Source organism: Phaenicophaeus curvirostris, chromosome 2 (genome assembly GCF_032191515.1).
Source record: "Phaenicophaeus curvirostris isolate KB17595 chromosome 2, BPBGC_Pcur_1.0, whole genome shotgun sequence".
NCBI lineage: Eukaryota > Metazoa > Chordata > Aves > Cuculiformes > Cuculidae > Phaenicophaeus > Phaenicophaeus curvirostris.
The window spans coordinates 110178315-110205451 of NC_091393.1; the positions used below are offsets into that span (position 1 = coordinate 110178315).

Consider the following 27137-nt stretch of genomic DNA (forward strand, 5'->3'; position numbering starts at 1 on the left):
CCAAAAATTACTGAAAATACATGACCACAGTACTGTTATGGTGCCATAGGGACCTGCGGTGTATAGTTAATGCAGAAGCCACGCATCCCAGCTGTACTTCTGGTGGGATTCAGCAAAAGCATTTGAGCCTCACTTGTAGAGCAAATTGCAGAATAGTTTCCAGCTTTGTCATTTTCTTTTTTGATGATGGTTTAATAAAAATGAATAAGGGTACAAATGCACAAGCACATAGGACTCAACTTTCCCCCTTTCTCTTCTTGCTTGTGTTCTGACCCAACGAAGGTATCGAAATAACAAATCACGCAACTGCAACGCTAGAAGGCAATCAGATCTTCAACAACCGCTTTGGAGGTTTGTTCCTGGCCTCTGGTGTCAACGTCACGATGAAAGGTGAGCTGTGTTTGTTCACTCTCCATTGTTGATTTGGCGTTTCTTTGGAGTTTGCCACACTGCTTCTGTTTTCCATCTTTGGCCCAGATTTGGTGCCACCCCAGGGTGGTCTGAATTTCACCTGGAGGTAATCAGCCAAACCGATCTACCCAAGGTCTGTCTTTGTTTTAGCCAGAAACTCTCAAAGGCAGCTCCAGGTTCCCTGTCACCTGAAAACTGCTTTTCCATCTCAGAATTGTTTCTGGCCTGGTTCCTGATTTTTGGCTCATCTTAGATTCCAGTTCTAAGTGACTGCAGTGGCTTTTGTCATGTACCTGAAAACAGTAAAGCCCAGTAAAGAAGGAGGCCTCGCTTGGTGCATAGGATCTAAAAGCATTCACAATCCCAAACTACATTTTCAGCAAACAGGATCAATTTCCATACATAAAATTCCTGTGTGTAGTGTGCATGGGACAAGGTCTTGGAGGAGACAGTCTGAACAGCAGGCCGCTCCAGCCAGTTGTTGTAGAAGGAGGTTCTGTTGGCAGAGAGTTTCCCTGCTCGGCTGTGCTGGTTCCATTTCACTATGAAATTCTTCACCTCACTTCAGCCACCAGCTCCCAGCCCCACGGCTCCCGGCTGGCTGCTTCTGTTGCAGTGTCGCTGGGCACAGACCAGACAGGCTGGAGGTGCGCTCTGGGACTCAATGGCAGCTGAATAATGAGAGAGGATTATCAAATTGGCTGTGCCTCAGACACACCTTCTAATCATAGAATCACAGGATGCAGGGACACCTCCCACTGGATCGGGTTGCTCAAAGCCCCATCCAACCTGGCCTTGAACACCCCCAGGGATGGGGCAGCCACCACTTCTCTGGGCAGCCTGTGCCAGTACCTCACCACCCTCACAGGAAAACATTTCTTCCTAAGATCTCATCTCAATCTCCCCTCTTTCAGCTGAAAACCGTTCCCTCTCATCCTTTCCCTGCACTCTCTGATAAAGAGCCTTCCCCAGCTTTCCTGGAGGCAAGGCAGGAGGTGGTCTGGCCCAGTCCCCACCTCCCTTATGTGGGCAGGTGCTGCCTTATTCAGCTCCCCTGGGGGAAGAGCCGTGCTTTTTTTGCTTTCCAGAGGATTTGTTACGGTCCTTATGGCAGACAAGACTTGCAGACAGTTGGACTTCAGCCTTCTCCACAGACGTCAGCCGGACAGGCAGGCTCTCGGCTCTGATCACTCACTGACTGCCAGCTCACAGGGAGCTTCAGTGAGGTCTTACCTGGTGTTGCACAGCGCGTGCAGAGAGGAGCGGTCCCTGATGCTGTTCAGCACTGAGGGTTTGATACCCTTAAATGCCAAAATGAAAAAATAGGCATAAAACTAACTCTTCACAGTGGGTTTGGCTCTTAAATAGAGGGGAGTGCTTTGCTTTAGCACCTCAAGAAAAGAGTTGATGCAGGTGTGATTGGTTCTTGGCTTCCCCCCTCCAGATAACAAAATCATGAACAATCAGGACGCCATAGAGAAAGCCGTCAGCAGAGGCCAGTGTCTGTACAAGATCTCAAGTTACACCAGCTATCCCATGCACGACTTCTACAGGTAACAATGAATGGCTCCTTTTCCCCTCCTGCAGCAGTTTCCCGATCCACACATTCCCTTCTGGAATCACTTAACATGTGCCTGTTAATGCACAGTGTGTGCTCTTCCTCAGTGCCAATTCAGTTCCTATTGTCCTGAATCCTCCGTGGGCTCAGGGGAAAATTGTTACTGTGAACCTGAGCCTGAGGGACGACACAGAACCACATTCTTGAAACAAGCAGCCAGAAAGTGCCCTGATAATGTAAATTCCCCTGTTTAATCCCGTTCCCATAGTTCCTGTGGTGCCATTCTGCCCCTGCACGCTCCCGTGTCCAATCCATGCCTAACAACCATGCCTTTTGCCCCAGGTGTCACACCTGTAACACCACAGACCGCAACGCCATCTGTGTCAACTGCATCAAGAAGTGCCACCAAGGACACGACGTGGAGTTCATCAGACACGATAGGTAAGGCTCCAGCGCGTGTGCAGAGCTGGTTTGACTGTGTCAGTAAAGCAGACGCTAACAAGCTTTCTCTCGCGCTCTCTCCGCAGGTTTTTCTGCGACTGCGGAGCTGGAACGCTGTCCAACCCCTGCACGCTCGCCGGGGAGCCCACGCACGATACGGACACATTATATGACTCTGCTCCGCCTATAGAATCAAACACATTGCAGCACAACTGAACTCCTTGCGAAAGGAAAGCCCTGCCATTCAAATCCCATAACTGTCAAAACTGGTTTGGTTTTTTTGGAGGAAGTTAAACCAGCCCATTTCTGCGGAGAGAGAGGTGGCAAATTCAGGCGGCTGAGAGGTGTTGACACTATGGAGCTCAACCTACCAAAAAAAGAAAGTGGCAATATGTTGACTCAGGATAACGGACTGGGCGTTTCAGCATTAACTGTGTTCCCACAGGTTCTGGAGGGACAGAAGCGGCGCACGAGGAGCCGCGGTTTGTACAGACCCCACTGCTGCCCCGCTGGCGTTTCCATGCGCAGCAGCCCCGTTCTGTCGACAAGGCAGCGCGGCCTTTGCTGCTGCCTTCACGGACATGGGTACCGATCGCTTTTGTAACATGGTTAAAAAAAATGTGAGCTAGCACTTCTGCGTTCCTTTTGAGTTTTTTAACATTTATTTTATGATTTTAATGCTTTAATCTCACGTAGTTTGTTTCTAATTTCAAGCAAAAAAAAGAAACCCTCTTCCCGTACTTGAACGTGTCCTGTTCTGTTAGCGCACCTAGACTGTCCCTGTACTCATGTCCCAGTATGTACGTTCTTTCTATGAAAGAGAAAACACTAATCTTAAATTATATCCAGCAATTTTTCTGGTGTCCTCCCGACGTTAGCGTGCTCTCCTCCCCCGCCCCGGCACCACTCTGTACTCACCCTAACCGGAAAGCGAGTGTTTTAACGAGACTTCCTCACCCTCGCTGTGCTATAAAACAAAAAGTACCTGTGTGACCGCGTCTGTGAGTTGAGATTTTAACGACGTGTTAAAGCCCGCGGTAGAAAGTCTCCTCAAAACAGTCTTGTACTTTTGCTCTGTTCATAGTTTTTTTTTGAACAGCCTGGACATGACTCACGGAACCTGCCGGAAACGGCAGCGATCTCCCGCTCCGACGACGCCGAGACAAGTATATAGGCAGCCCTACCCAGTTCCATAGCTTCTCCCATTGATGTGTATTGGTGACAGTGGGTAATCAACAGCCTGACCGTGTATGCATGTACCATAACATCTAGACTTAATATATTGTGGAGTACTCAATAACCATTATGTAGAGGGTAGGTAAGAATTAAAGGGTTTAATTTCCTAGGAAAGACAATGGAAAAATGGTCATTTTTAAAAAATAAAGTTTATTAGATCATAACCGTGTCCAACCCCACCTTCTTGAGAAACCTCGCGGGTGTCCTCACAGCTGGCTGATCATTTCTCTCAGCTTCCCGACAGCGTTCCCATCGCTTCTCGCCCCATCCACCACCTGGCACAGGTACCTGTGGAGAACAAGGAAGGCGGCTCTACCGGACACGGGACAGAGCCCGAGCTGCCTCTTGCTGGCAGAGCTTTAGGAGCCATGGATGCCCCTGTGGGGCTGGTGCAGAGGCTGCCGGAGCCGCTGGTGCCCAATGTGGAGGCCCCGGCTCTCCTGTGGTTCCCAGCACCCTGCCCAGGGCTCAGCCCTGCTCTCCCTGCTGCACTGCCCTCAGCTGCCACTGGCACAGGGCTGACCTCGCTTTTCCTGGCTGCACTTCCCTTCAGGGCAGCCCCACCCCACTTCAGCGCAGCACTTCAAGGCTTAAAATGCTCCATCACGCACTGTACCTTCCCCCAGCAGCCAGGCTCTTGTCCCTCCCTGCCTGGGAGAGTCCGCTGGATACTCACAAAACCAGCATTAACTTCCCTTGGTGGCTGCAAGAGCCAGAGCGAAAGAAGCCACTGTCCACACGTAAGAACTGACGCCTACCGAGAAATGGTATTAAATAAATATCTTCCTAGTAGTATCTTCATAAGTGACCAAGACGGTGGTTTCGAGAGCACCCTGGGGAAGTCTGCAGATAACACTGAGCTGAGTGGGGAGGTTGGCACTCCAGCGGGAAGAGCTACCCTCCAGGAAGACCTGGACAGGCTGGAAGAGTGAGCTAGCAGGAGCCTCATGACGTTCAGTGGAGGGAAGTGTAAGGTCTTGCACCTGGGAACACACACATAACCCGGGAGCGCAGCTCTTGCTGGGGAGCAGCTCTATGGCGAAGGACCTGGTGGTCTTGGTGGACAACAGGCTCAACACAAGAGAAGAGGGTGCTACAGCAGCAAAGGCGACCAACAGCGCGCTCGAGCGCATCGAGGAGGGCATCAGCAGCAGAGACAAAAAGTCATTATCCCACTCTACCCAAGTGCTGCTGCATCCAGCTTTGGTCCCTGCTCTACAAACAGATGCGGCAAGGCTGGAAAGAGTCCAGAGAAGGGCCACCAAGACCATCAAAGGAGTAGGAAACCTTCCATATCAAGTAAGGCTAAGAAAATTTGGTTTGTTCAGCATTGAGAGGAGAAGGGCTTAGGCGAGAACCTTATCACCATGTATCGGGACATGAAGGGCGTTTGCTGAAAGGATGGAGACTCCCTTTTTATGAGAAGTTACATGGAAAAGAAAGGCAATGGGTAGAAGTCACTCCTGAGGAGATTCCAACTGGATTCCAGAAGGAATTTTTTCCCCATGGGCACAGTGAAACATTGGAATAGTCTCTCCAGGGAAGCGAGAGATTCCTTTACACCAGACACTTTTAAGGCTCAGCTTGACAGGGCGCTGGGCCATCTCATTTAAGCTACAGATCACCTAAAAAGGTGGGACCAGATGTTCCTTGAGGTCCCTAACAACCTGGCATTCTACAATTCTGTGAAATGTACAACTTAAAAACAGACACCCAAGCCCTTACCTGAATACTCGCAGCGAAATAGTAATTTTTTCAAACTCCCGTGCTTTCCGGTGCCCCTGCTGAATAACTTCCTCGGGGATAGCGGCCAGTCTCGCTGCATTAAAGCCGTAGCTCTTCGGACACGCTCCCGCAATGAACTTGTACAGGAACGTAATGGTTTCCTGGCTGGGATCCTCACTCTCATTTTCAACCATGCAGGCCTGGAAAGAACAGGTTACATGCTAGGGCTCCGAACACTAACAGACTGAACAACTGCTCGTCTGCTGCTCCGCGCAGCCGGTGACTCCGGGCAGAAGAGCGCAGAGAAGCCCAGGATCTGCCAGCCACAAGGCAAAGCCTCACGCTCCGGCACGCGGCCCGTGCGTGGCGCTGACCCGTACCATGTGCCCGAGGCGCACGGCTGCACTGTGCGAGTAATCCTCCACCAGCGAGTGGTAGTGGGTGGAGAACAGCGTCCGGCAGCGGATCCTCTCTGCCAGTTCCTTCACCACGGCGCTCGCTATCGCGGTTCCATCAAACGTAGCCGTGCCTCTGCCTGGAGGAAAAACAGAGGCAGTGCCCTGTCTGTATCCATCACGCGGGTTGGTTTTATCCCCCCTCCCTGCGTGGAGGGCTGGGAAATGGCACTGAGCGGCCACAGCCACCAGCGCTGGCAAAGCAGCCCCAGTATTCACGCTGGGACAATCACACGCTCTCGTGCTCTGCACAAGACATTCCTGCTCTCCTCAGACACTCACCCCGGGCTTGCTCAGGGTTTGCTGCAAGTCTTTATCCAAAGGAAAGCAGGAAAACTCAGCTGGAAGTTGGCTAATAAGGAGGAGAGGGTATTAAGTTCCCAGGGTGCCCCGGAAACAGATGTTTTAGGGAGGACTGCACAGACACCGACCAGATGAACATCAGCAGCACTGAGCCGAGGTTACCCCACGTACCCAGCTGCCACTGGGAGAACCTGACAGCCAGCCTTGAATCTCAGATGTGATTTCCCTCTATTCCAAAGAAGACTAAATTACCCAGTTCATCCACCAGAACGAGGGAGTGCTCTGTTGCATGTTGGAGAATGCTGGCAGTCTCGCTTAGTTCAACAAAGAAGGTGCTTTCACCTGTAAAAGAAATGAAAGGTGTGAACTGTTACCCAAAGATCTGAAAACTTCAATTCAAACGTCACTTCGTCTGCACTCCAGCCTCGGTCAAACTAAAATGCAGCTCAACAGCAACTCTGAACACATCACAGAATCATGGAATGGTTTGGGTTGGAAGGGACCTCAAAGTTCATCCAGATCCACGGGCAGGGACACCTTCCACTGCATCAGGCTGCTCACAGCCATAAAGCCTCTTTCCAAGATGAGAACGGTGGGGTTCCATTTGCCAGAAGAAGACAGTTTGGTTCCTTAAGAGCACAGGCAGGGGCACAAGTACAATTAATGGAGTCACTAAGTTCTAGGCCATCATATCTGTCCCCTTCCAGTAACACCAGCCAGCTGGACTTGCTGGACAAAGAGCACCATGAAGGATTCGGGATGGGGAGAATCTCCTGCCTCTTCTTGCTCCGACACACGAGGCAAGCGTAGGGCATGTGGCTTCACAGGGCAAGGAAACAAGCAAAACTCCTAAAAAAGACAACGGGCCTGGAGTGCTTGGTGTGTCTGTTGGTGTCATGCGGCAATGAGTTATTCTGGTCATTAAGGCTGCACTCACTCCAGTGCGGTACAAGAAAAGAAACACTGTGGCTGCAGGCTGAGCACCACACAGGAGTTCCAGCAACCCTGAGACTCCAAGACTTTAATTTAGACCTGGAGCTGGTTTTCAGCAGATTGCACAAGTAGAAGGACGCAATTTTTCAGACCCCACATGCATGATGTCCCAGCTTCCCACGTCCCTGTAGAGTTCATTCCAACCCACCACATGCAGCATCGTTTTGGAGCGGGAGGGAACGCTCTGCCTGCGCTCACACTGCTGGGCTCTAAACAGTGTTTTCCAACATGCTCTCTTAAGGGGTGTCCAGGGATCCTGATTTTCTGCCTTTATTTACAGGCATTTCCAGGATTTAATGTGTTTAGGAATAACCGCTTAATCCCTTTAGAAAACAACCCCTGAAATTACACAGATCTTAGTTAAAATTCACTTCCGAAAGGCCCTGCTGGCTGGTTACGGTTTGATGGTCAGGGAACAACTTCCACTGTGTTCACACTTCTACCCAGCATGGAAACCAACGCATCAAGAACAGACTACAAAGCCAGCTCTGCCATGCGGCGCTCAGCCTGGTGACACGAGATGTTAAAACACTTGAGAGAGAACAGCCCTGAGCTGACAGCAGGGTGAGAACACTGCCTCGCTTTAGAGCCCCTCTTGTGCAGAAAGGGCAGGGCTTTTCCTTACCATAAGCACTTCTGGCCTCCTTCATTTCTTTTTGTACTGAAATTAAACAGAACGGGAAGCAGCTGGGCAAAGAACGTGTCAGAAAGTTCTCTGGCTGCAGACTGAAGCCTTGCTTTGAGGAAGGGTAAATATTTGTTTCAATTAAGAACTCCAAATGATTCATTTCCAAATTCCTGATGTGCAACAAGCTCCAGAGGCTCCAATTCCTTTCATAGAATCATAGAATAACCAGGTTGGAAGAGACCCACCGAATTGAGTCCAACCATTCCTATCAAATACTAAACCATGTCCCTTAGCACCTCGTCCACCCGTGCCTTAAACACCTCCAGGGAAGGTGACTCAACCACCTCCCTGGGCAGCCTGTTCCAGTGCCCAATGACCCTTTCCATGAAAAATTTTTTCCTAATGTCCAGCCTAAACCTCCCCTGGCAGACATTGAGGCCATTTCCTCTTGTCCTGTCCCCTGTCACTTGGGAGAAGAGGCCAGCACCCTTCTTTCAAGGTAGTTATAGAGAGCAAAGAGGTCTCCCCTCAGCCTCCTCTTCTCCAGGCTAAACAACCCCAGCTCTCTCAGCTGCTCCTCATAAGGCCTGTTCTCCAGCCCTTTCACCAGCTTTGTTGCTCTTCTCTGGACTCGCTCCAGAGCCTCAACATCCTTCTTGTGGTGAGGGGCCCAGAACTGAACACAGGATTCGAGGAGCGGTCTCACCAGTGCCAAGTGCAAAGGGAGAATAACCTCCCTGGACCTGCTGGTCATGCCGTTTCTGATACAAGCCAAGATGCCATTGGCCTTCTTGGCCACCTGGGCACACTGCTGGCTCATGTTCAGTCGCTGTCAACCAACACCCCCAGGCCCCTCTCCTCCAGGCAGCTTTCTAGACAGACTTCTCCTAGTCTGTAGCACTGCATAGGGTTGTTGTGCCCCAAGTGCAGGACCGGACATTTGGCCTTGTTAAACCTCATGCTGTTGGACTCAGCCCAGCGGTCCAGCCTGTTCAGATCCCTTTGCAGAGCCTCCCTACCCTCCAGCAGATCAACACTTCCACCCAGCTTAGTGTCATCCGCAAACTTGCTAAGGGTGCACTCGATGCCTTCATCCAGGCCATTGATAAAGACATTGAACAGGGCTGGACCCAGCACTGAGCCCTGGGGAACCCCACTTGTCACTGGCCTCCAGCTGGATTTAACACCATTTCCCACCACTCTCTGGGCCCGGCCATCCAACCAGTTTTCCATCCAGGAGAATGTGCACCTGTCCAGGCCAGAGGCTGACAGGTTCCGAAGCAGAATCACAGTTGCTGATCTGCACTCGTTAGCAGGAAGAGCACAGAACATCCACGCTCTCCCTCAACAAGCTGCACTAGAACCGCTCTGCCCACCAAACATCCTGGGGTTTCCTACCCCACAACACTTTGCCCACCACCACAGAGCTTCCCATTCCAGTTGTGTCATCCTCCGTTCCCGTCTTCCTCTCCACAGAAGAAATTCAATACTCCAGGCATGGTCAGCTATTGCTTCCAAGGGGGAAGCTTGCCTCTCTCCATCATCTGAAGAACCTGGGTTTCAGATGTAAGGCAGGCATCCCGACTGGAACAAGGAAACTGGACCAGAGCAGGAATCGTCCCCCTGGACTCGGTGCTGGTGGGGCTGCACCTCAAATCCTGGATTCAGTTTTGGGCCCCTCACTACAAGAAAGACAGTGAGGAGCTAGAGTGCATCCGAAGAAGGGGAACAGAGCAGGGGAAGGGGCTGGAGCACAGGGGTTATGGGAGCAGCTGAGGAACCTGGGGCTGTTTAGCCTAGAAAAGAAGAGGCTGAGGGGAGACTTCTTCACCCTCTACAGCTGCCTGAAAGGAGGTTGGAGTGAGGTGGGTGCTGCTTTCTTCTCCCAAGTAAGAAGTGACAGGACAAGAGGAAATGGCCTCAAGTTGCACCAGGGGAGGTTTAGATTGGATATCAGAGAAAATTTCTTCACAAAAAGAGTGGTGGAGCACTGGCAAATGCTGCCCAGGGCAGTAGTGGAGTCATCACCCCTGGAGGCGTTCAAAAACCACAAACGTGGCACTTCAGGACATGGTTTAGTAAGCACAGTGGGATGGGACTGCATGACCTTACAAGTGTTTTCCAGCCTTTATGATTCCACGATTCTATGATTCTATGATTCTAAGGGACTTCCAGTCCTTACAGGAATGGTACAAACCCCACTCCTGCCAGCAGCCACCTGCGCACACCGCCCTGCTCCAGAACTCTCAGATCCCTGCACCAGCAGAACACAACCAACTGCACAGTATCCATAAACACACTCCTCAGGCTTAAAGTGAACCTAATGTGTGTCAAAACCAATAGAGGACGAACACAGATGGCAGCACAAGCGCTCTGGACAGCTGGATTTCAGTGACTCACCGGACATAATCCTGTCTGAGGCACCGAGCCTGGTGAACACTCTGTCGATGGGGGTGAGCCTGCAGGCCTCGGCGGGCACGTAGCATCCCAGCTGAGCCATGATAGCCAGGAGACCAGCCTGCAGAGCAAGCGGGAACACATTTACATCGGCACTGTACGCTCAGAGCTCCGGTTCTGTATGGAGAACAAGGGAGTGAAACTGCATTTTCCCTAGAACAGAGACCAGGGTAACACGAAACTTCCTGCTGTTTGACAGCTCCAGGCCACAGCATCGTAATCTGAAGCAGGACTGAACTACTCCGAGCACCTGCAAACCAGAGCTTCTCACAGCCAGCGGAGTTTATAAAGCAAACTCCCTGCCCAGTTCCCACTGGTATCTATTTTCTGCAGAAAGCAGAAACATCCTTTGCCAGATGATGCCAATTCCTGGGAAAAGCCACTTGTAAAAGATAACCAGTTACCCTATGACTTTGTCCCAACTACCTCTCATAAAGAAATCAGACTTGCTCCTCACTAAACAAGCAAAAGTAGGAAATCTCTATTAAAACATGGCCATTTTCTACCAGATTACACTTTGTCTTGACAGCATAATAGCTGCACACCCTGAAGGTCGCTGCTGGGACCCCCTTTAACAGCCAGGCCACGCAAATCCTCAATGAAAAACACAACGGAACCGTGGAACATTCCACCTTAAGGAGCTAGGCGATCACCTGTCTCATCAGCGTAGATTTGCCACCCATGTTGGGGCCGGTGACCAACACGCAGGAAGCGCTGCTACCGCTCTCTTCATCCTTGCTGCCTATCACGATGTCATTAGGAATAAAATCATCCCCAAAGAAAGTTTTTGTAATGCAAGGGTGGCGTGAATTTTTCAGTTCCAGGAAGGGAGGAGCACCATCCTCTGGCAGCAGGATCACAGGTCGGCACAGTGGCCCATCACCGTCTTGACTGTAGTTTGCGAGGGACATCAGGACATCTACAAGATTAAGAACCATGCTGGTCAGTCCCACTTTCACGTTCTATTATTCATTCACTGCAATGCATTTACTCATTGAACAGAATTTCTGAAAACGCCATTTTCCATTTCCATTCCATTTTCCTGGTAAGTACTCCAGAAGAATAAGTAAAAGGTGGGATATTCACTATATGGTCCCTCATTCCTCCTAGATTTCTACTGATGTCAGATTAAAACCCCTCTCCTCTAGTTTGTAGTTTTAGAAGTCTTAAAAATCCACAGCATTTCACTTCAGAAGCTGCTTTATTTAAAATAAAATATTATTGTCTTGCATTGGTTTTTAATTTGGAACAAGAAAAAGAGGAAATCAACCTCTGTGACCACACATGACTTCAAAAATCCTAACACTACTCGGAAGGTGCAGAATACATTTATATGAGCATCACAATTCCATTGGTCTGGCAGAAAGCAGCAGCGCGGCCCCTCAAATATCCCCACTCTGAGGTTCTGAAAGGCGATTGCCTACAGAACAAAACCACGTGATGGGATTTCAGAGACTTTCCATACCCAACATTACAGCTGAGCTGAAAGCCGTCTCCCTCTATACCGAAACTTAGTTGGGTGTTTGCCCTGGTGCTGCGCTGCAGCTGACGTGATTGCTTCCCAGTCCTCCCAGCGAATCCACTCCCAGCCAATACTCACTGCCTGCCTGCCCGTTTCTCCCAGCGGCGTTCAGAGAGCGTTTTCATTTTTCCCTGGAACAAAGACATCCCAGAGGGCCTCATGCTAGCAGAAAATCCCCAATACAAAAGTAGGCCAGTCCCCAGAAGGGAATACAGGACCTGGGTTGGAGCAGGAATTAAGTAACTGGTGAAGTCTTCCTACCAGACCACTGCCTTTGAGGCAGTGAATGTGACCTCTTTGTTACTCTAAAGGCTGCTGGGAACGTAGCCTGCTCGGATGGGAAGGAGATGGCTTGCAGGTTAGGTCTTTATACCTGTCTGCATCGCTGCCTGCATTCAATAAGCAGCTACTAATCCATATGTGAGTATCCCAGGAGCTGGCAGGAATACTGGGCTGCACACCTACCATCACAAGACAGGAGTGAAGGAAGAGCTTGCAAACACCAAGCCCCAGCAACTGCTCTGCCATTCACTGACAGGAAGGAAGCTGGTGATCACTGTTAATCATCAAGGTACAAATTAAGAGCTGGCAACGAGCCTTTTCTGCTTACCCAGATCGGATGTCATCATTTACTATTCCTGACTATTTTTACTGCACGCCAAAGTGAAGGAAAGCTCTTACCGAGCACGGCCACACAGTCCACCGCTGCCTGCCAGTCCTTGCTGTTCTTATCAAAGTTGTAGAACAACCGCCTCATGCAGTCTTTCAGGGCTGCATCCCTGCGCTCCTCCGCATTGACCATGGCAGCCAGCATCTTCTCGATCTCCTTGGTCCAGTAGCGCTTATACCCCTTCTTGGTGGATTTCAACTCGTATTCCTCAGGCAGATTACGGGATATTACACTTTCTGGTATTTCCATCTGGTAGCGGTTTTTGCCTGTCCCCCAGTACAGCACAGATTTGAATCCAAGCAGTTTGCGCTGCTTATCCAGGTACTTGTGAAGATCTTCCTCAACAGCTTTAATATCCTGAAGTGCTTTATCATAATCGGGGTCAAAGCCTGCCTTTGGAGTAATCACTCCCGTCTTCCGAGCCTGGTTGTGATCAAAAGCAGTATCCCACCTTTTAAGCTCCACACTCAAGTCTGGGAAGCGGCCGTCTGGATTTCTGGCTTTGCGGGTGACCAGCTGCTTCAGGACTTCAGATTTGAAGTCACCGGCAACTTCTTCCATCGCGTCGATGATTTCGTTCATTACCTTAAACCCCTCCAGTGTGGACAGGAAGTCAGCGATTTTCTTTTTGCTGTATTTGATTTCCTCGTAAAAGATGGCCCTGCTGTCAGGGTGAGTCTGGCTTTTAAGTGGTGATCCGATACTGTGGATTTTGCTGAGCAGCCTTTCGAGGTCAGGAAGTTTCTTCAGGTGCTCGCTCACTTCAGACATTTTACCTGGCACTGCCAGAAGGTCCTCGACAGCATCCAAGCGATCATTAATGGATTTTGGATTACAAAGTGGAGCGCAGAGCCACTGTTTCAGGAGTCGCTTCCCAAACGGCGTGCAGCAGGAATCGATCCTTTCCAACAAAGTGCCTTCCGTGGTTCCATTGGTTCCGTTCTGCAGGACTTCCAGGTTCATCAGGGTGACTCCATCCAGCACCATCCGCTGGTGTGTTCTGGCAAACGAACTACTGGAACGCACAATTTTTGCAGTGTCAGCATCCACGGGGACATACGCCTCAAAGTTGGCCAGTGACAACAGCTCCTGGTCAATCAGGCACTTTTTGAGATAGAAAAGACATCCTCCAAGAGCCGACAATGCTAATTCCCCATCATCACTGGGTGTTAATCCCAGTGAGTCACTCTCTGAAGTCAGAGCTTTGATGACAGAGGGCAGAGAACACCCATTTTCAGAGTCCTGTTTCTCCTTGAAGTATCCTTCTTCGAGAAGGACTTTTAGTGTTTTAGATGCATTCCAGAACTGGGAACCAGAGATCAGCCCTTCCTGAATACAAGAAATGAGTGAGCCTTTCAGTATCTTCTGTGTGTTCGCAGACAGGTTCCCCTTCTCATACAACACCTGCGCTGGGGTGTAATGCGCTACCAAAGTCCTAAACCGCGAACAGTGTCGGTCATCTGAGAACTGGCCCACATGAAACTTCCCCACTGACGTGTCCACAAAGCAGACCCCATAAACACATTGCCCAGCAGAGTCTTCTTTCTCCTTAACAGACAGGAGGTATTTGTTATGGCTCTCAGACGGATCACAGTCAAGGATGCTGTACGTCTGTGTGCCTTTGGTGATGATCCTGCAGATTTCTCTGCGTACAACCCTGTCAAACTTTGTTGGGTGGGCCATTGACTTGCAGCGCATTTCCATCATCTCAGGAGTTTCTGTCTGCTCCACACGGGCTACCTTGTAGCCCTTCTGCACCAGGACATCAGAGAACCTGCCAAAAGCAATTTCTGGAAAACCAGAATGGGCCCAAGTACCTTTCATGAAGATCAGGCCCAACTCGTTGACACCAGTGACTGCGTCCATGTGATAGAGCTCGTAGAATTTCCCGACTTTGTAGAAAATCACGGCATCGAAGTTCTGACTTTTCAGCTGCCACCACCTCCGCATTCCAGGCGTGCACTTGTTGAGGTAGTCCTCGGGCACGTACAGCGTACACGGGTCATAAGCAGGGTCATTCTGCCGTCTTTTTTGTGCATCTTTCTTTTTCCCTTCCTGCAGCCAATCAAGCTTTTCATGCTCCCACGTTCCAAAGCCACTGCCGCCTCCATTGCAAGCATTTGCTTGGGATTCAAAGCTTTCAGGCGCTGCAAATGACGTGAGCTTAGACTTGGCTTCTGAAGAAAGTGCTGCTGCTCTTTTGGGCACTTCAGAATGTTCATTTTCTAAGCTGCTCCTCTTGGCAGACTTGCTTCTCTCTCTTCTTTTTCTTTTGGAAGGGACTCTTACAGGACTTTCTGCAATGCTCTCCGTGTCTGTCTCCATGCCAGAAGATTCATTTTCATCCACCCCACTACTTGCTTCTTCACTGCTTGTCGCTTCCTTCACATCAGGCTTGAACTCTACGTCAGAGCCATCGTGATCGCTGTCAGAATCCAACACTCTCCTCCTTTTGGATTTGACAGCACTTTCCCTGCTCATCACTCGCTTATTGCTCTTCACATCCTCCTCGCTGTTGCAGTTGTCGCTGTTGCCAGACGCGCTTTCACTCACCTGCTGGAAAAATAAATCATTTAACCTATAAAAAACCCTGGCTATGAAGTAAAACCACCACTGTAGCAAAAAGAGGTGTAAAAACACATGATCACGTGATAGCTGTGCCACTTCAAGCAAGAGACAGCAAAAACCAGCCAATTCTGTTTACCTTCACAGAAATTCATGGGTTTGTGAATCAAACTGCTACCAGCTCAGGGCATAATTTGTATTCCTTACAGCCTCGTTCATCACTCCACATAAACAATGATGATGAACAGAATATTTAACCTGGACAGGACGCACATGGTATATGAAATTCACGCCTTCCTAAGCCAACTCTATGTTGCAATTTTTCCTGCTACCCTATGTCAGAAACACCAGAGTTTTCTGCAGCCTCTCAATGCCAGCCTACCGGAGTTTGGCCCACGATTTAGTTTTTCAGCTAACAACCTATTTCCAACTACAAAGAGGGGAGCAAAGACCACTGACTCATGGTAACCTTCAGGAAGGTCAGGCACGCCTACTAGAAAGAAAAGAAAATCCATTATTTTTGCCTTTTCAGCCTGAAACTTGAACAACTCCTGTACTGGTACTGGAGGTAAACAGGAATAAAAGGGCTGCAATGAGGACAAAGTGCCAGTGCTCGCTGCACTGCTGCCCCAACCAGAGAAGAATGCTTGGAGCGGCCCTGGTCCCTCAGGACAACATCACGCTGGAGAAGGGTAGACGGGCCATGGAACAGAGGAGGTAAGGAAAATGGATATGTTGGAGCGAGTCCAGAAGAGGCCATGGAGATGATCCAAGGCCTGGAGCACCTCTCGTAGGAGGACAGGCTGAGAGAGTTGGGGCTGTTCAGACTGGAGAACAGAAGGCTTCACAGAGACCTTAGAGCAGCTTCCAGTACTGAAAGGGGCTGCAGGAAAGCTGGGGAGGGGATCTTTATCAGGGAGTGCAGGGATAGGATGAGGAGAATGATTTTAAGCTGCAAGAGGGGAGATTTAGATAAGATCTTAGGAAGAAATGTTTTCCTGTGAGGTTGGTGAGGCACTGGCACACGGTGCTCGGAGAAATCATGGATGCCCCCTTCCCTAGAGATGTTCAAGGCCAGGTTAGATGGGGCTTTGAGCAACCTGATCCAGGAAGTGTCCCTGCCCATGGCAGGGGTTTAGAACTCTATGGGCTTTGGAGTCCCTTCCAACTCAAATCATTCTAAGATTCTCAAACTGCTGTCCCATGGACAGCCTCCTCATGCCATTCCTTTCCAAAGAAATCTATTCACTGGAATAATGTTTGAGTCATTCACAGTGCACCATGAATACAATACAATAGAATATCTCTTTTCAGTTACCCAAACAACAGACTGACATTGACAGTACAATAACTTGCAGAGCAGCAGCAAAATACAAGGTGAGGGCAGGCTACAAAAACTCCAATTTAGTGCCTTAAGTTGAATACTCAAAAGGCTAGAAATTCCTTGATTGCAACAAATGAAAACTTCTGGTTCAGAACTCAAGGGAACTTGGAATATGAAGAGCCAATAAAAAAGAAAAAGATGCACCAGAAAGAAGTGCTAAGTTTACGAGTGAGAAAGTGGGTCACTCGGACTAAAAATTGAGCGATCAATTTAGAGAAGTTCAGTAGCTTTTGAGGTCAGTTCTTACCATGCAGACATTAAAGAGCTATCAGACTTGTCTTTCCAACAAGAAAAGGTGAAAGCCCCACGTATGACCTGGCAACACAGAGGTGCTACAAACAGACACAGGGATAGGTATCCATGCATGATTCCAGAGCACGTAAGCTGTGATTAGTGTACCAGGACATCCCATGCTCAGCTCCAAGAGGTAGTTTAAGTTCTAGAACTATTTCTGAAAATGACAGCAAGTAAAAGAAATTTTACCTCCATTTCTTCTTCTTCCTCCTCCTCCTCCTCTTCCTCCTCAGTATCCGAGGGTTCACAGCACACTGCCAGTTCAAGCCGCTTAGTTACATCTTTACTCATTGCATCGTCTGCTAGCACCATTGCTCTCTTAATCTCAGGCTTTGTACTATAAAACATCCCTCCCTTCAGTGCCTCTGCATCTGAGGAACCTGTAAAACCACAAAGAACGGGTCAAAACCAGAATTTAGTCCAGCAATCAGTCCTTTAATCAGTGCTCATCCTCACTTTTAAATGCTTTCAGACTAATACAATTATTTAACATCGTGTGTTGTTACAAGCCATTCTCACTGCATCTCAAATACAGAGACTCATCACTTGTTGAGCCTGGGAAATTGCCCCTAAGAAGTCTAAACACTCAGAAAAGAACAGTACATGAGCACCTGAAGAACTACTGCTACTTCTGCAACTCCTTACCACACCCAAACACCTCTAAGCCAAGCTCTGAGCACCGACTACAGCTACTACTGAAGAGCAATACTTTACTCCAGCAGTGCAGCAGAGCTGGCTGAGACCTCACAGTTGTTTCAGCAGTGATAGGTAAATTCGATGATAGCATTATCTTCAGGCTGGGCATCGGTCACCTATGACAGACTCTTGGCTAAAGCTCTGCTGGCCAATTCAACTGCTCCTGCAAACACAGCGAGGGGTCCAGACCCAACGCCAACCTGTTACCCAGATTAGCTGCAGTCAGTCACGCTGGCAACTCACCCCGATGCAGCAGGGAATCGAGTAAAGCCCGCTATAAATAACTGCACCATTCCCTCCTCCTCTTCCGTGCCCCTTGAGCACCACAATTCTTCTCATTGCCTGCACATCAACACAAAACCAAAGCTAATCCATCTACGGACCGGGGTCTGTGACGGGTCCCCAGACACGCTGAGATGCATCTTAACACCACACTCCAGGCATGGATGGTGTATGTAACATGTTATACATTCAGCTCCCGGAATAAAGAAGGAGGATGCAAAGAGCAGGGTGATTCCTTTTCCTGCCCTCACTGCTTATGGTGGTAGGATCTGCCTGGATAACTCCTTGCACCCACTCCAGTGATCCCTTCGTGCACACACAGAAGGCAGCTGACCTGCATTGTGCCTCACATGCTTTTATTTGGCACAAAGCCTGGAGTAAGGAGTAGCTGCTTCTACAGCCCAAATGCAACACACGAACAAACCAGATTTCCACTGCAGTTCGCAAACACAGCAAGACAACCTAAAAATATCATGTGCTTTGATACTGACAACTGTGGCAGGAGAAAAAAAATCTCATCAAACGATCCAACTGTATGCGCAAACGTGTGACACCAGCGCGTTCACTCAACCAACCTGCACACAGCACCAGTTCCTGCATGCCAAGCTGTCCCTGCACTGGCCATATTTATCCAGCCACACAAGGCAAGGAACTGCTCCATCTACCCCGACTCCAACGCTCTTGCTTTGCATACAAAGATGCTCTTTGAATTTAAAAGCAAAGCGTGCATTGTAAGTGTTTTTACTTTGCTCTGCATTGATCACATTTCTAGATCAGTGTTTCTGTGCTTAAACATTTTGAGCACTTCTTATTTGTCTGCAATGTCCTTTTGGTAAAGAGATCAATTCTCCTCACCTGTATTTGCTCCTAGGTGCAAGTGCAAGCTGTTAAAGTGTGTGTGATTCTTCTAAAATACCTTCAGGAAAGACACATAAACCACAGACCAATTCATTTCTGTTGAATTCCGCTAACTCCTACAGCAATAACAATATCAGTTTAACCTACAACCAACTGTGGCTTAAGTGCAGTGCATTTCAGTATAAACAATCCATAAAGAGATGCCCACATTATGCCAAGATGGAACTCCTCTTTGTGAAAAGGAAGGAACCATTTAAATTCCACCATTTCGCTGACATCCTAAGGAAAATTGTCAGTGTATCAAAAATACTGTATGACACCCAAAACACTTGTTTGACTCACAAAGAGTCAGTTCACAGCAGTGTGATTTACACATGGCAGTTTACAACTAAGATTTACATCTTTCAGCAACAGTAAAATCATAAAAAAAGGGAAAAATTGGTCATGATTACTAATTACCACAAAAAATGTTGGTTTAATTCTTGATTTCATTAGTTTTCATTAATTAAGTCATTCCTTCAAGATGACAAACACCAACTCTGCTCTCTAATGACAAGCACGACCCTAACAAACACTCTGAACACTCAAGCTTTTTATTATTTTATTAACTACACTGTACCACTTTGCTCAAAAGAAATAACACCACAGGAGAATTAATTATAGTTATCTTACATCCTGTGTCTGATCTTTTTGATTCTGCAGTTCCCAAATACCTGCTTGAAAACAGAGTTTGAAATTTGTCATATTTTGAGGGTTAAAATTGAAATAAAGGATTTATCTGTGATATCTTTTTTCCTACTGATAAAGGAAAACACTTAGAAACATAAGCAAACTGTAAGCTTGTGTTCTGATCTATGAAACAAAAGGGCTGAGAAGTTTATGTTTAAAGAACCGTACAACCATAACCGTAACCCTCAAAACCTTGTTTCCTCTAACTCACAATGTACAACACACGCTTTCTCACTCCATATTAATCCTGGGTTTGCTGCTTTTCTCTACAGAGAACACCACACTCTCTCCTCCAAGCCTGCTTTCCATTACAAGTGGCATATTTTCATTTCAAAGAAAGCTTATTTCTCTCTCTTACCTTTATATGGTTTCAGGTATTTAACGCTGACCCAGCCCCTTGTAGGGCTGTCATCAAAGAACTGCACGTGGACACGGGTGGCTTTCCCTTGCCCTCGGACTATCGTTCTTTCCATTGGATGGTTGTATATGAGGCACGGCCACCACGGGTAACCCTCCATCTTGGCCCAGACCACATCACCAGGCGAGTACTCGCAGGAGACACTGCAAAGACAGCAGAGGTGTGATCAAAGGAACATAAATGTTTCAAACAGGTCTCCTCACGCTGCTTCTGAGCAGCTTCCCTCTGAAGATTCTGGGAGGTGCATTCTGGATTACACAGTCCTCCTACACCACCACCAATATGCCTCTTAGTGAGCTCTTAAGAGCCTTAGCTCTACAGTGCCAGAGTCATAGGAGATTGGCTGGGATTGAATGGGACCTCTGGAGGTCTTCTCCAGTCCCCCTGGCTCAAGCAGGGCCACCTACAGCCAGGTGTATCGCTTTCTTATGGGATCAGGAGAGAGCGACCAGGTCCAAACAGAAGGTAACTATAAAAGAAACATCGCAGACTGTGTATTACAAATTGACAACCTACATAACTAAGACAAGTTTTCCCATATAGGTTAATTCATAGAAACCCAGAATCATGGAACCATTTAAGTTGGAAGGGACCTCAAAACCCATCCAGCCCCCTACCATAGGCAGGGACACCTTCCACTGGATCAGGGTGTTCAAACCCCATCCAATCTGGCTTTGAACATCTCTGGGGCCAGGGCGTTCATGACTTCTCTGGGCAACCTGTGCCAGTGCCTCCCCAACAGGGTACATAAAGGAAATTAGTAAAATTTAAAAAAACCTCAGCTACAAAAAAACCCACAAATAAATACTCTCCACTGCAGAGCACCTGACGCAGCTTTTACCTTCTTGCTCCTTCTCCCCCAAGACTTCAACCCAGCCACAGCCACACCGTACAGCTGATGACGGGAGCTATTCCTGCAGGCTGCAGCCTAACAATCATGGAATCACAGAATCATTCAGAATGGAAAAGACCTTTAAGACCATTGAGTCCAACCATAAACCCAACACTGCCAACCCCACCACTCAACCATGTCCTCAAGTACCACGGCCACACGTTTTTTGAACCCCTCCTGGGATGGAGACTCCACCACTGCCCTGGGCAGCCTCTGCCAGCACCTGAGAACCCTTTCAGTAAAGGCATTTTTCCTGCTATCCAATCTAAACCTCCCCAGGTACAACTTGAAGCAATTTCCTTTTCTTCTGTCACTTCTTATGTGGGAGAACACCCACCTCAACATAACCTCCTTTCTGGAAGCTGCAGAGAGAGATGAGGTATCCCCTCAAGTCTTCTCCTCTCCAGGCTAGATAGCCCCAGGTCCCTCGGCTGCTCTCACAAACCCTGGGCTCCAGACCCTTCCCCAGCTCTGTTTCCCTCCTCTGGACACGCTCCAGCTCCTCGATGTCTTTCCCATAGTGAGGGGCCCAAACCTAAACCCAGGATTCGAGGTGCGGCCTCACTGGGGCACAATCCCTGCCCTGCTCCTGCTGGCCACACCATTCCTGACCAGCACGGAGATGCTGACCCCAGCACACGGAACAGAAAGGAAACGGAGGTAAGAGGAAAGAAAACGTGTTTCTACACAGAAAGCCCAAACCTGAGCCCCTCGACCCGATCCTCAGGCGCTGTGGGGCAGAGGGGCTACAGGGCCTTCATTCCCACCAGGCCCCCTAGCCTCAGGGGGCCCAAAGTGGGGGGCCCACTCCCCAACCCCGGCCTCAAGGGCCCAAAATGGGGGGCTAACGCCCAACGCCGGCCTCAAGGGGCACAGAGGGGAGCTAATCCCCAATCCCGGCCTCAAGGGGCACAAAGAGGGGGGCTAATCCCCAATCCCGGCCTCAAGGGGCACAAAATGGGGGGCTAATCCCCAATCCCGGCCTCAGCGGGCACAAAGTGGGGGGCTAATCCCCAATCCCGGCCTCAGCGGGCACAAAGTGGGGGGCTAACACGCGACCCCAGCCTCAGGGGCCGAAAGTGAGGGGCTCACCCCCCAACCCCGGCCTTAAGGACTCAGAATGCGGGGCTCATTCCCCCCCCTTGGCCTCACAGGATCCATAGCGGGGCGTTCAACCCCAGGCCCTATTCCCCTCCCGATCTTCACGGACTCGAGCTGGGGGGCTGCCCCGGACCCCCTCGTCTCCTCTCCGACCCCACACCCCCCGGCTCACCTGGAGGCTCCGGTAGCCGCGCCGCCGCCGCCGCCCCCCCCGCGCTCCTGGCGGCCATTCCGCTCCTCGGGCTGGCGGCGGCGGCGGCTGCCGGGCGCCGCTCCGCCCTGCGGAGGGGCCGGGGCTGGGCTCGGGGCCGGCGGTGCGGCCCGGGACGCCGCCGGGGAGGCCTTGGAGAAGAAGCGGAGCAGGGTGCTCTGCCGGGACATGGCGAGCGCGGGAACCGCTGCTCAGCGCGCCAAACGCCCGCAGACCCCGCCCCCCGCCGCGCGCCTACACGGCGGCGCGCGCCAACCGACCTCACGGAGGCTCCACCCCCGCCCCGCCCCAACACTGGAGGCGCCCTCAGGCTCCGCCCCCTCGGCGCGCGAACCGACCCGCGCGGAGGCTCCGCCCACCGCCCCAAGCCGCGCCCCCAGGCATCGCCCCTCACCAAGCCCCGCCCCGTGCCCCGCCCGCACAGACACGCCCGCCGCCTCCGGCCCTGCCTGTGGGCGTGGTCTCCTCAGGCCCCGCCCCCGGCGCGAGGCTCCCGCCGCCCGGGGCCGCCCCCGGAGCCCCGCGTCGGGCAGGGCTGCTGGAGCGGGGCCCGGGGGAGCCACGAGGGTGATTCCAGGGCTGGAGCACCTCCCACAGGACAGGCCGAGAGTTGGGGTTGTGCAGTCTGGAGAAGAGGAGGCTCCAGGGAGACCTTAGAAAAGCTTCCAGCACTGAGAGGGGCTGCAGGAAAGCTGGGGAGGGGCTCTTGAGCAGGGAGGGCAGGGACAGGATGAGGGGAACGGTTTTAAGCTGAAAAAGGGGAGATTGAGATGAGATGTCAGGAAGAAATGTTTTCCCGTGAGGTCGGTGAGTCTCTGGCCCAGGTTGCCCAGAGAAGTGGTGGCTGCCCCATCCCTGCAGGCGTCCAAGGCCGGGCTGGATGGGGCTTGGGGCAACCTGATCCGGTGGGAGGTGTCCCTGCCATGGCAATGGGGTTGGAACTGGGTGGACTTCGAGGTCCTTTCCAACCCAAACCATTCCATGATTCTAAGGAGAATCTATGGAGAAAGTATCTCCTGCCTTTTCACTGGAGGGCAAGAGCAGAGGAACAAGGAGCAGCTTGTCATGGGACATGGGGAAGCTGGTTGGTGGGACAAGGAGACACTGGGACAGCTGCTGACATCGCTGCCGCGCTGCAGGATGACACTTCTCAGCCGGCCTTACTGCCAGACAGCAGCAGAGCCACGGAATGGCAGCCAGAATGACAGGATCTCTTCTTCTGCTCTCCAGACGTGCTTTTCCCATATTGGTAGGTAAGGTTGTGTCCCTTACAAGCAATTTTTTGTTGTGTTAGAATACAATCCATGTCATGGTTCTCAACTGTTGTGCCTAAGCTCTGTCTGCTACGTTTACCAAAATGGGTGTGGAAACCCAGAGCTCCCACAAGAGCCTGCAGCTGCCCTGGTCTCTGGCTTCAGGGAGTGCCAGAGCCTGTCACTGGCAAGAGATGGCAGCAATGGGAACAAGGGATAGGACTAAGGGAAATGGCCTCGAGTTGCGCCAGGGGAGATTTAGGCTGGATATTAGGAAATGTTCCTTCATGGGAAGGGTTCTCTGGCACTGAAAGATGCTGCCCGTGGTAGTCTTGGAGTCTTTTTTCCCTGGAGGGATTTAAAAGCCATGTGGATGTGGTAGTCAGGGACATGGTTCACTGGTGACAGTGGGCAGTATTGGGTTTATGGTTGGACTCGATGATCTTAAAGGTCTTTTCCAACCTAAACATCATTGCGGTTCTGTGATTCTGTATTAGTGTTTACTGGAGCATCCCTTTTAGGAGGAGAGGCTGAGGGACCTGGATCTGTTTACCCTGGAGAAGAGCAGACAGGCAGGGAATCCCATCAATACTGATCCATATCTGATGCCTGGGGGGGTAGGATGGGACCAGACTGTGATCAGTGGTGCCCAGCGACAGGACAAGGGGCACCAGGCACAAACCGGAGCCTGGAAAGTTTTTCCACCTGGACACAAGGAAAAACTTTGTTCTTGTGTGGGTGACAGAGCACTGGAACCAGCTGCCCAGGGATGTGCGGAGTCTCCTTCTCCAGAGCAATCCAAACCCACCTGGATGCGCTCCAATGCAGCCTGCACAGAGTGAATCTTCTTTAGCAGGGGATTGGACTGGGTGAGCTCCAGAGGGCCCTGCCAGCGTCCACCACTCTGGAATTCTGGGATTACAGAGAAAAAATAAGAATTTATCAGCATAAATTTAGAGAAAAAATATTTACCGTCACTAAATATGTGTTAGCTTGGCTTTTTCTTTCACTGAAACTGCTATTTAATGCTGCCAGCCCAAACCTCTCCTGACATTCAGCAAAACTGTAGCCAGGAATGTCGCAGGGATGCTCCCACCCGGAATGGAAAAGCGGGGCTGCATGGTCAGGGTTCAGCCACGAGAGGTCCCACAAACCCAAACAATTCTGAAGGACAGGAAAAACATGTTCCCTCTAAAAGAATTATTTCCATTTATTTTACCACCCCTTGCTTTCATAAACAACCCGATGTGTCCTCACCTCAAACTGAAGTAGAAAAAACACTATGCTGAGTTCCCTGAGAACAATCCAGGGGATTCCAAAGCACACAGACTGAAGGACGTGGAAGGGGAACACGCTGCAGGATAACAGCAGGCGTTGCTATTCCTGCCAAAACCACTCACTGGGACTAGTACCTGCACGAGGGTTTGGATAGCAGGTTTTATTAACTGTTATCAAGAAATGGGCAACCCTGTTTAAATCTGTAACTGTCTGGAAAATTGTACTTTGATCATCCATCCAGCAGGCAGAAATAGGGAGATGGGCTGAGGCAGGGAGGGAAAAAACTTGTTCTGAGCAGATTCGTGATTGATCAGGAATGGAGTAGACAGAAAAACGTTTCATCTGAGTTTAGTAGCCTCATGAACCGGCCCGGTATGAGTGCCACTTTGGTGTTGGAGTTGGTTTTGGTAGCCTTGGGATTGCTTCAGGCTGGCAGGAGCACTGTCCTGAGTCACTGGCTTGACAAAGAGGTACACGAACCGGTACCCAGCAGAGCAACAGTTGGGAGACCAACTTGTTTGCTTGAAAGCAGAGGCGTGCACTGATGTGCCAGGGACTTTGAGGTGTCCAGGATGTCCCTCCAGATGGTTTGTTTCATTGTGTGCGTGTATGTTTTATGTATACTTTAGATAGATAGATAGATAGATAGATAGATAGATAGATAGATACATACATACATACATACATACATACATACATGCATAATCTTGCATATAGCAGCCTTCTTGGATGTAACTTGGGTTGGATGGCCCGTGGCTCACACTAGTGAATTTGGACAGGTTCAGCAGAGTCTTAGTGATCAGAGTTTATCAGTTTGTATGGATGCAGCAGGACCGCTGGTCTCTGGAGCTTATCAGTTCTTGGGAGACTTCCAAACGCAATCGCTCAGCACATGCTTTTCCTTTCCTCAGCTGGCTGTTTTCTGGTACCTGTTTCTCCATCCACACACGTTTCTGTAGAGCTGTTCACACCAACTTGCACAGAGAGGGCTTTTATGACACTGTCTTCAGCTTCTCTCTAGTAAAATATATAATTCTTGTTTCAGTAGGGATGGTTATAGAATAAATGGAACATGAAAGTCTGAAGTTGTTGGTAAGAGGCTATAAAATATGACATACCAAAAACATTATAGATAACTCCGTCCTTCATACTTTTTTCAAATCCTCTTTTGCATCAGAAAACCATAGCGAATCATTACGTTTGTGTAGCTGAGACATTACACCGAGCACAGCTGAACGCGGGAAAGTGCTGTATTTGTCTTAATTCCTCCCCTCCCTCTCCCCTTGCCAGTGCATTCGCAAATACTCCCACACAGCCTTCAGCTGTGCTTTTTAGTTCCCTAAGTGGCTGGGAACCATTTGCATTCTAGGAATGGTGGAAATGGCAAGGGCTTGGCTTTTTGCAAGATAATATCTCAAAACTGTTGAAACTTGAACAACTCTGGATATAACCCGCTTTACTGGGTTACACAGTGCCTTCTCTGCTGCTGGTGCAGGAAAGGATGCTTTTAATGGTGGAGCAGGATTCAAGAGCTGTATTTCCTTTAGAGTTTGGAATTAATAATTTCTATCTTTTTAGACAATGAAATAAGAAAAATGCTAACCAGAAAATTGTTGAGGTCTTTCTGGAAAATCAAATAATCTAAGTCAAGAAGGATACTTAAAACAATAGCCATGGCAGAAGAGTAAAGTACGCATGAAGTGACTGATTATTTATCATCTGTAGAGTTTGCTGTCTCTGATATTCTTTGAAAGATGCATTTGACAGGAAATAGGAGTCGCTCCTCAGATGGCGGATCTTGGAGTTGGCAGGTATAGCCAACTAGTGAGGTTTAGGGAGCAGCAGGAGCAAGGGTTCTCCTGGCACAGGCAGTGCCCTCACTGACTATGATGCAGACACACAGCATCTGGATCACAGAATCCTAGAATCACTGAACTATTTGGGTTGAAAGGGACTTTGAAGACCATCCAGTTCCAAGCCCCTGCCATGGGCAGGTCCACCTTCCACTCCATCAGGTTGCTGAAACCCTCATCCAACCTGGCCTTGAACACCTCCAGGGATGGGGGCAGCCACAACTTCTCAGGGCAACCTGTGCCAGTGCCTCACACCCTCACAGGAGAACATTTATTCCTTATGCCTAAAACATAATTTTAATCCCCCTCTTTCAGTTTAAAATGTTGTCCCTAGTCCTGCCACTGCAGGTCCTAGTAAAAAGTCTCTCCCTATTTTATAACCTCCCCCTTATATATCGAAAGCCTACTATAAGGGCTCCCTAGAGCCTGCTCTTTGCCAAGCTGCACAACTCCAGCTTTCTCACCCTGTCCTGGTACAGAACATGCTCCAGCCCTCAGATCATCTTTATGGCTTCCTCTAGACACGCTCCAACAGATCCATGTCCTTCCTGTGCTGAGGACTCCAGAGCTGGATGCAGGGCTCCAGGTGAGGTCTCACCAGATCAGATCAAAGGGACAGAATCCCCTCTCTCATCCTGCTAGTCCTACTGCTTTGGATGTAGCCCAGGATACAGTTGGCTTTCTGGGCTTTGAGTGCACGTTGCCAGCTCATATCCAACTTTTCGTCCACCAGTACCCCTAAGTCCTTATCTTCATCCCCTGGCCTGTATGGATATTGGGGATTGCCCTGACACAGATGCAGGACCTTGCACTTGGCCTTTTTGAACTTCATGAAGTTCTCAAGGGCCCTCTCCTCAAGTTTATCCAGGTCCCTCTGGATGGCATCCCATCCTTCTGGCATGTCACCCGCACCACTCGCTTTGG

At 49.8% G+C, this 27137-nt stretch overlaps 2 protein-coding genes and 1 long non-coding RNA gene across 7 annotated transcripts in view; 2 read left to right on the forward strand and 1 right to left on the reverse strand.

Annotated features, from left to right (window-relative positions):
* Positions 1 to 3810, forward strand: part of FBXO11 (F-box protein 11) — a 64920-nt gene extending 61110 nt beyond the window's left edge. For both annotated transcript variants that reach the window (XM_069850427.1, XM_069850426.1), the window contains exons 20-23: positions 283 to 390; positions 1856 to 1964; positions 2312 to 2410; positions 2497 to 3810. In XM_069850427.1, coding sequence (XP_069706528.1) covers positions 283 to 390; positions 1856 to 1964; positions 2312 to 2410; positions 2497 to 2626 — 446 coding nt within the window. In that variant the 3' untranslated portion in view covers positions 2627 to 3810. The remainder of the gene's footprint in view (positions 1 to 282; positions 391 to 1855; positions 1965 to 2311; positions 2411 to 2496) is intronic.
* On the reverse strand, positions 3776 to 21845 carry MSH6 (mutS homolog 6). Of its 3 annotated transcripts, XM_069850423.1 has the most exons (10): positions 21791 to 21845; positions 19566 to 19768; positions 16832 to 17022; positions 12411 to 14955; positions 10861 to 11126; positions 10151 to 10268; positions 6382 to 6471; positions 5752 to 5906; positions 5372 to 5571; positions 3776 to 3934 (listed from the first exon to the last, which is right to left on the reverse strand). In XM_069850423.1, the coding sequence occupies exons 2-10, from the start codon at positions 19723 to 19725 to the stop codon at positions 3853 to 3855; spliced, it is 3807 nt and encodes a 1268-aa protein (XP_069706524.1). In that variant the 5' UTR covers positions 19726 to 19768; positions 21791 to 21845; the 3' UTR covers positions 3776 to 3852. The 3 variants fall into 3 exon arrangements, with proteins under 3 accessions (XP_069706524.1, XP_069706525.1, XP_069706526.1); XM_069850424.1 differs by lacking the exon at positions 21791 to 21845 and having other exon boundaries at positions 12411 to 14952; positions 19566 to 19790; XM_069850425.1 differs by lacking the exons at positions 16832 to 17022; positions 19566 to 19768; positions 21791 to 21845 and adding an exon at positions 16596 to 16613.
* A 1036-nt stretch (positions 21846 to 22881) lies between these two features.
* The window catches only part of LOC138717536 (uncharacterized), a 35736-nt gene continuing 31480 nt past the window's right edge, over positions 22882 to 27137 (forward strand). For both annotated transcript variants that reach the window (XR_011336895.1, XR_011336894.1), the window contains exon 1: positions 22882 to 23082. This is a non-coding gene — a long non-coding RNA (uncharacterized lncRNA). The remainder of the gene's footprint in view (positions 23083 to 27137) is intronic.

Bases quoted from the DNA above. Each gene is read 5' to 3' on its own strand.
- MSH6 (XM_069850423.1), bottom strand. From the start codon at position 19,725: ATGGAGGGTTACCCGTGGTGGCCGTGCCTCATATACAACCATCCAATG. The intron at 14,956-16,831 runs GTAAAATTTCTT...TTATTTTTCCAG, and splicing joins AGGAAGAAGAAGAAATGGAG to CAGGTGAGTGAAAGCGCGTC. The intron at 11,127-12,410 runs GTAAGAGCTTTC...TTAATCTTGTAG, and splicing joins GGACTGTGTGGCCGTGCTCG to ATGTCCTGATGTCCCTCGCA.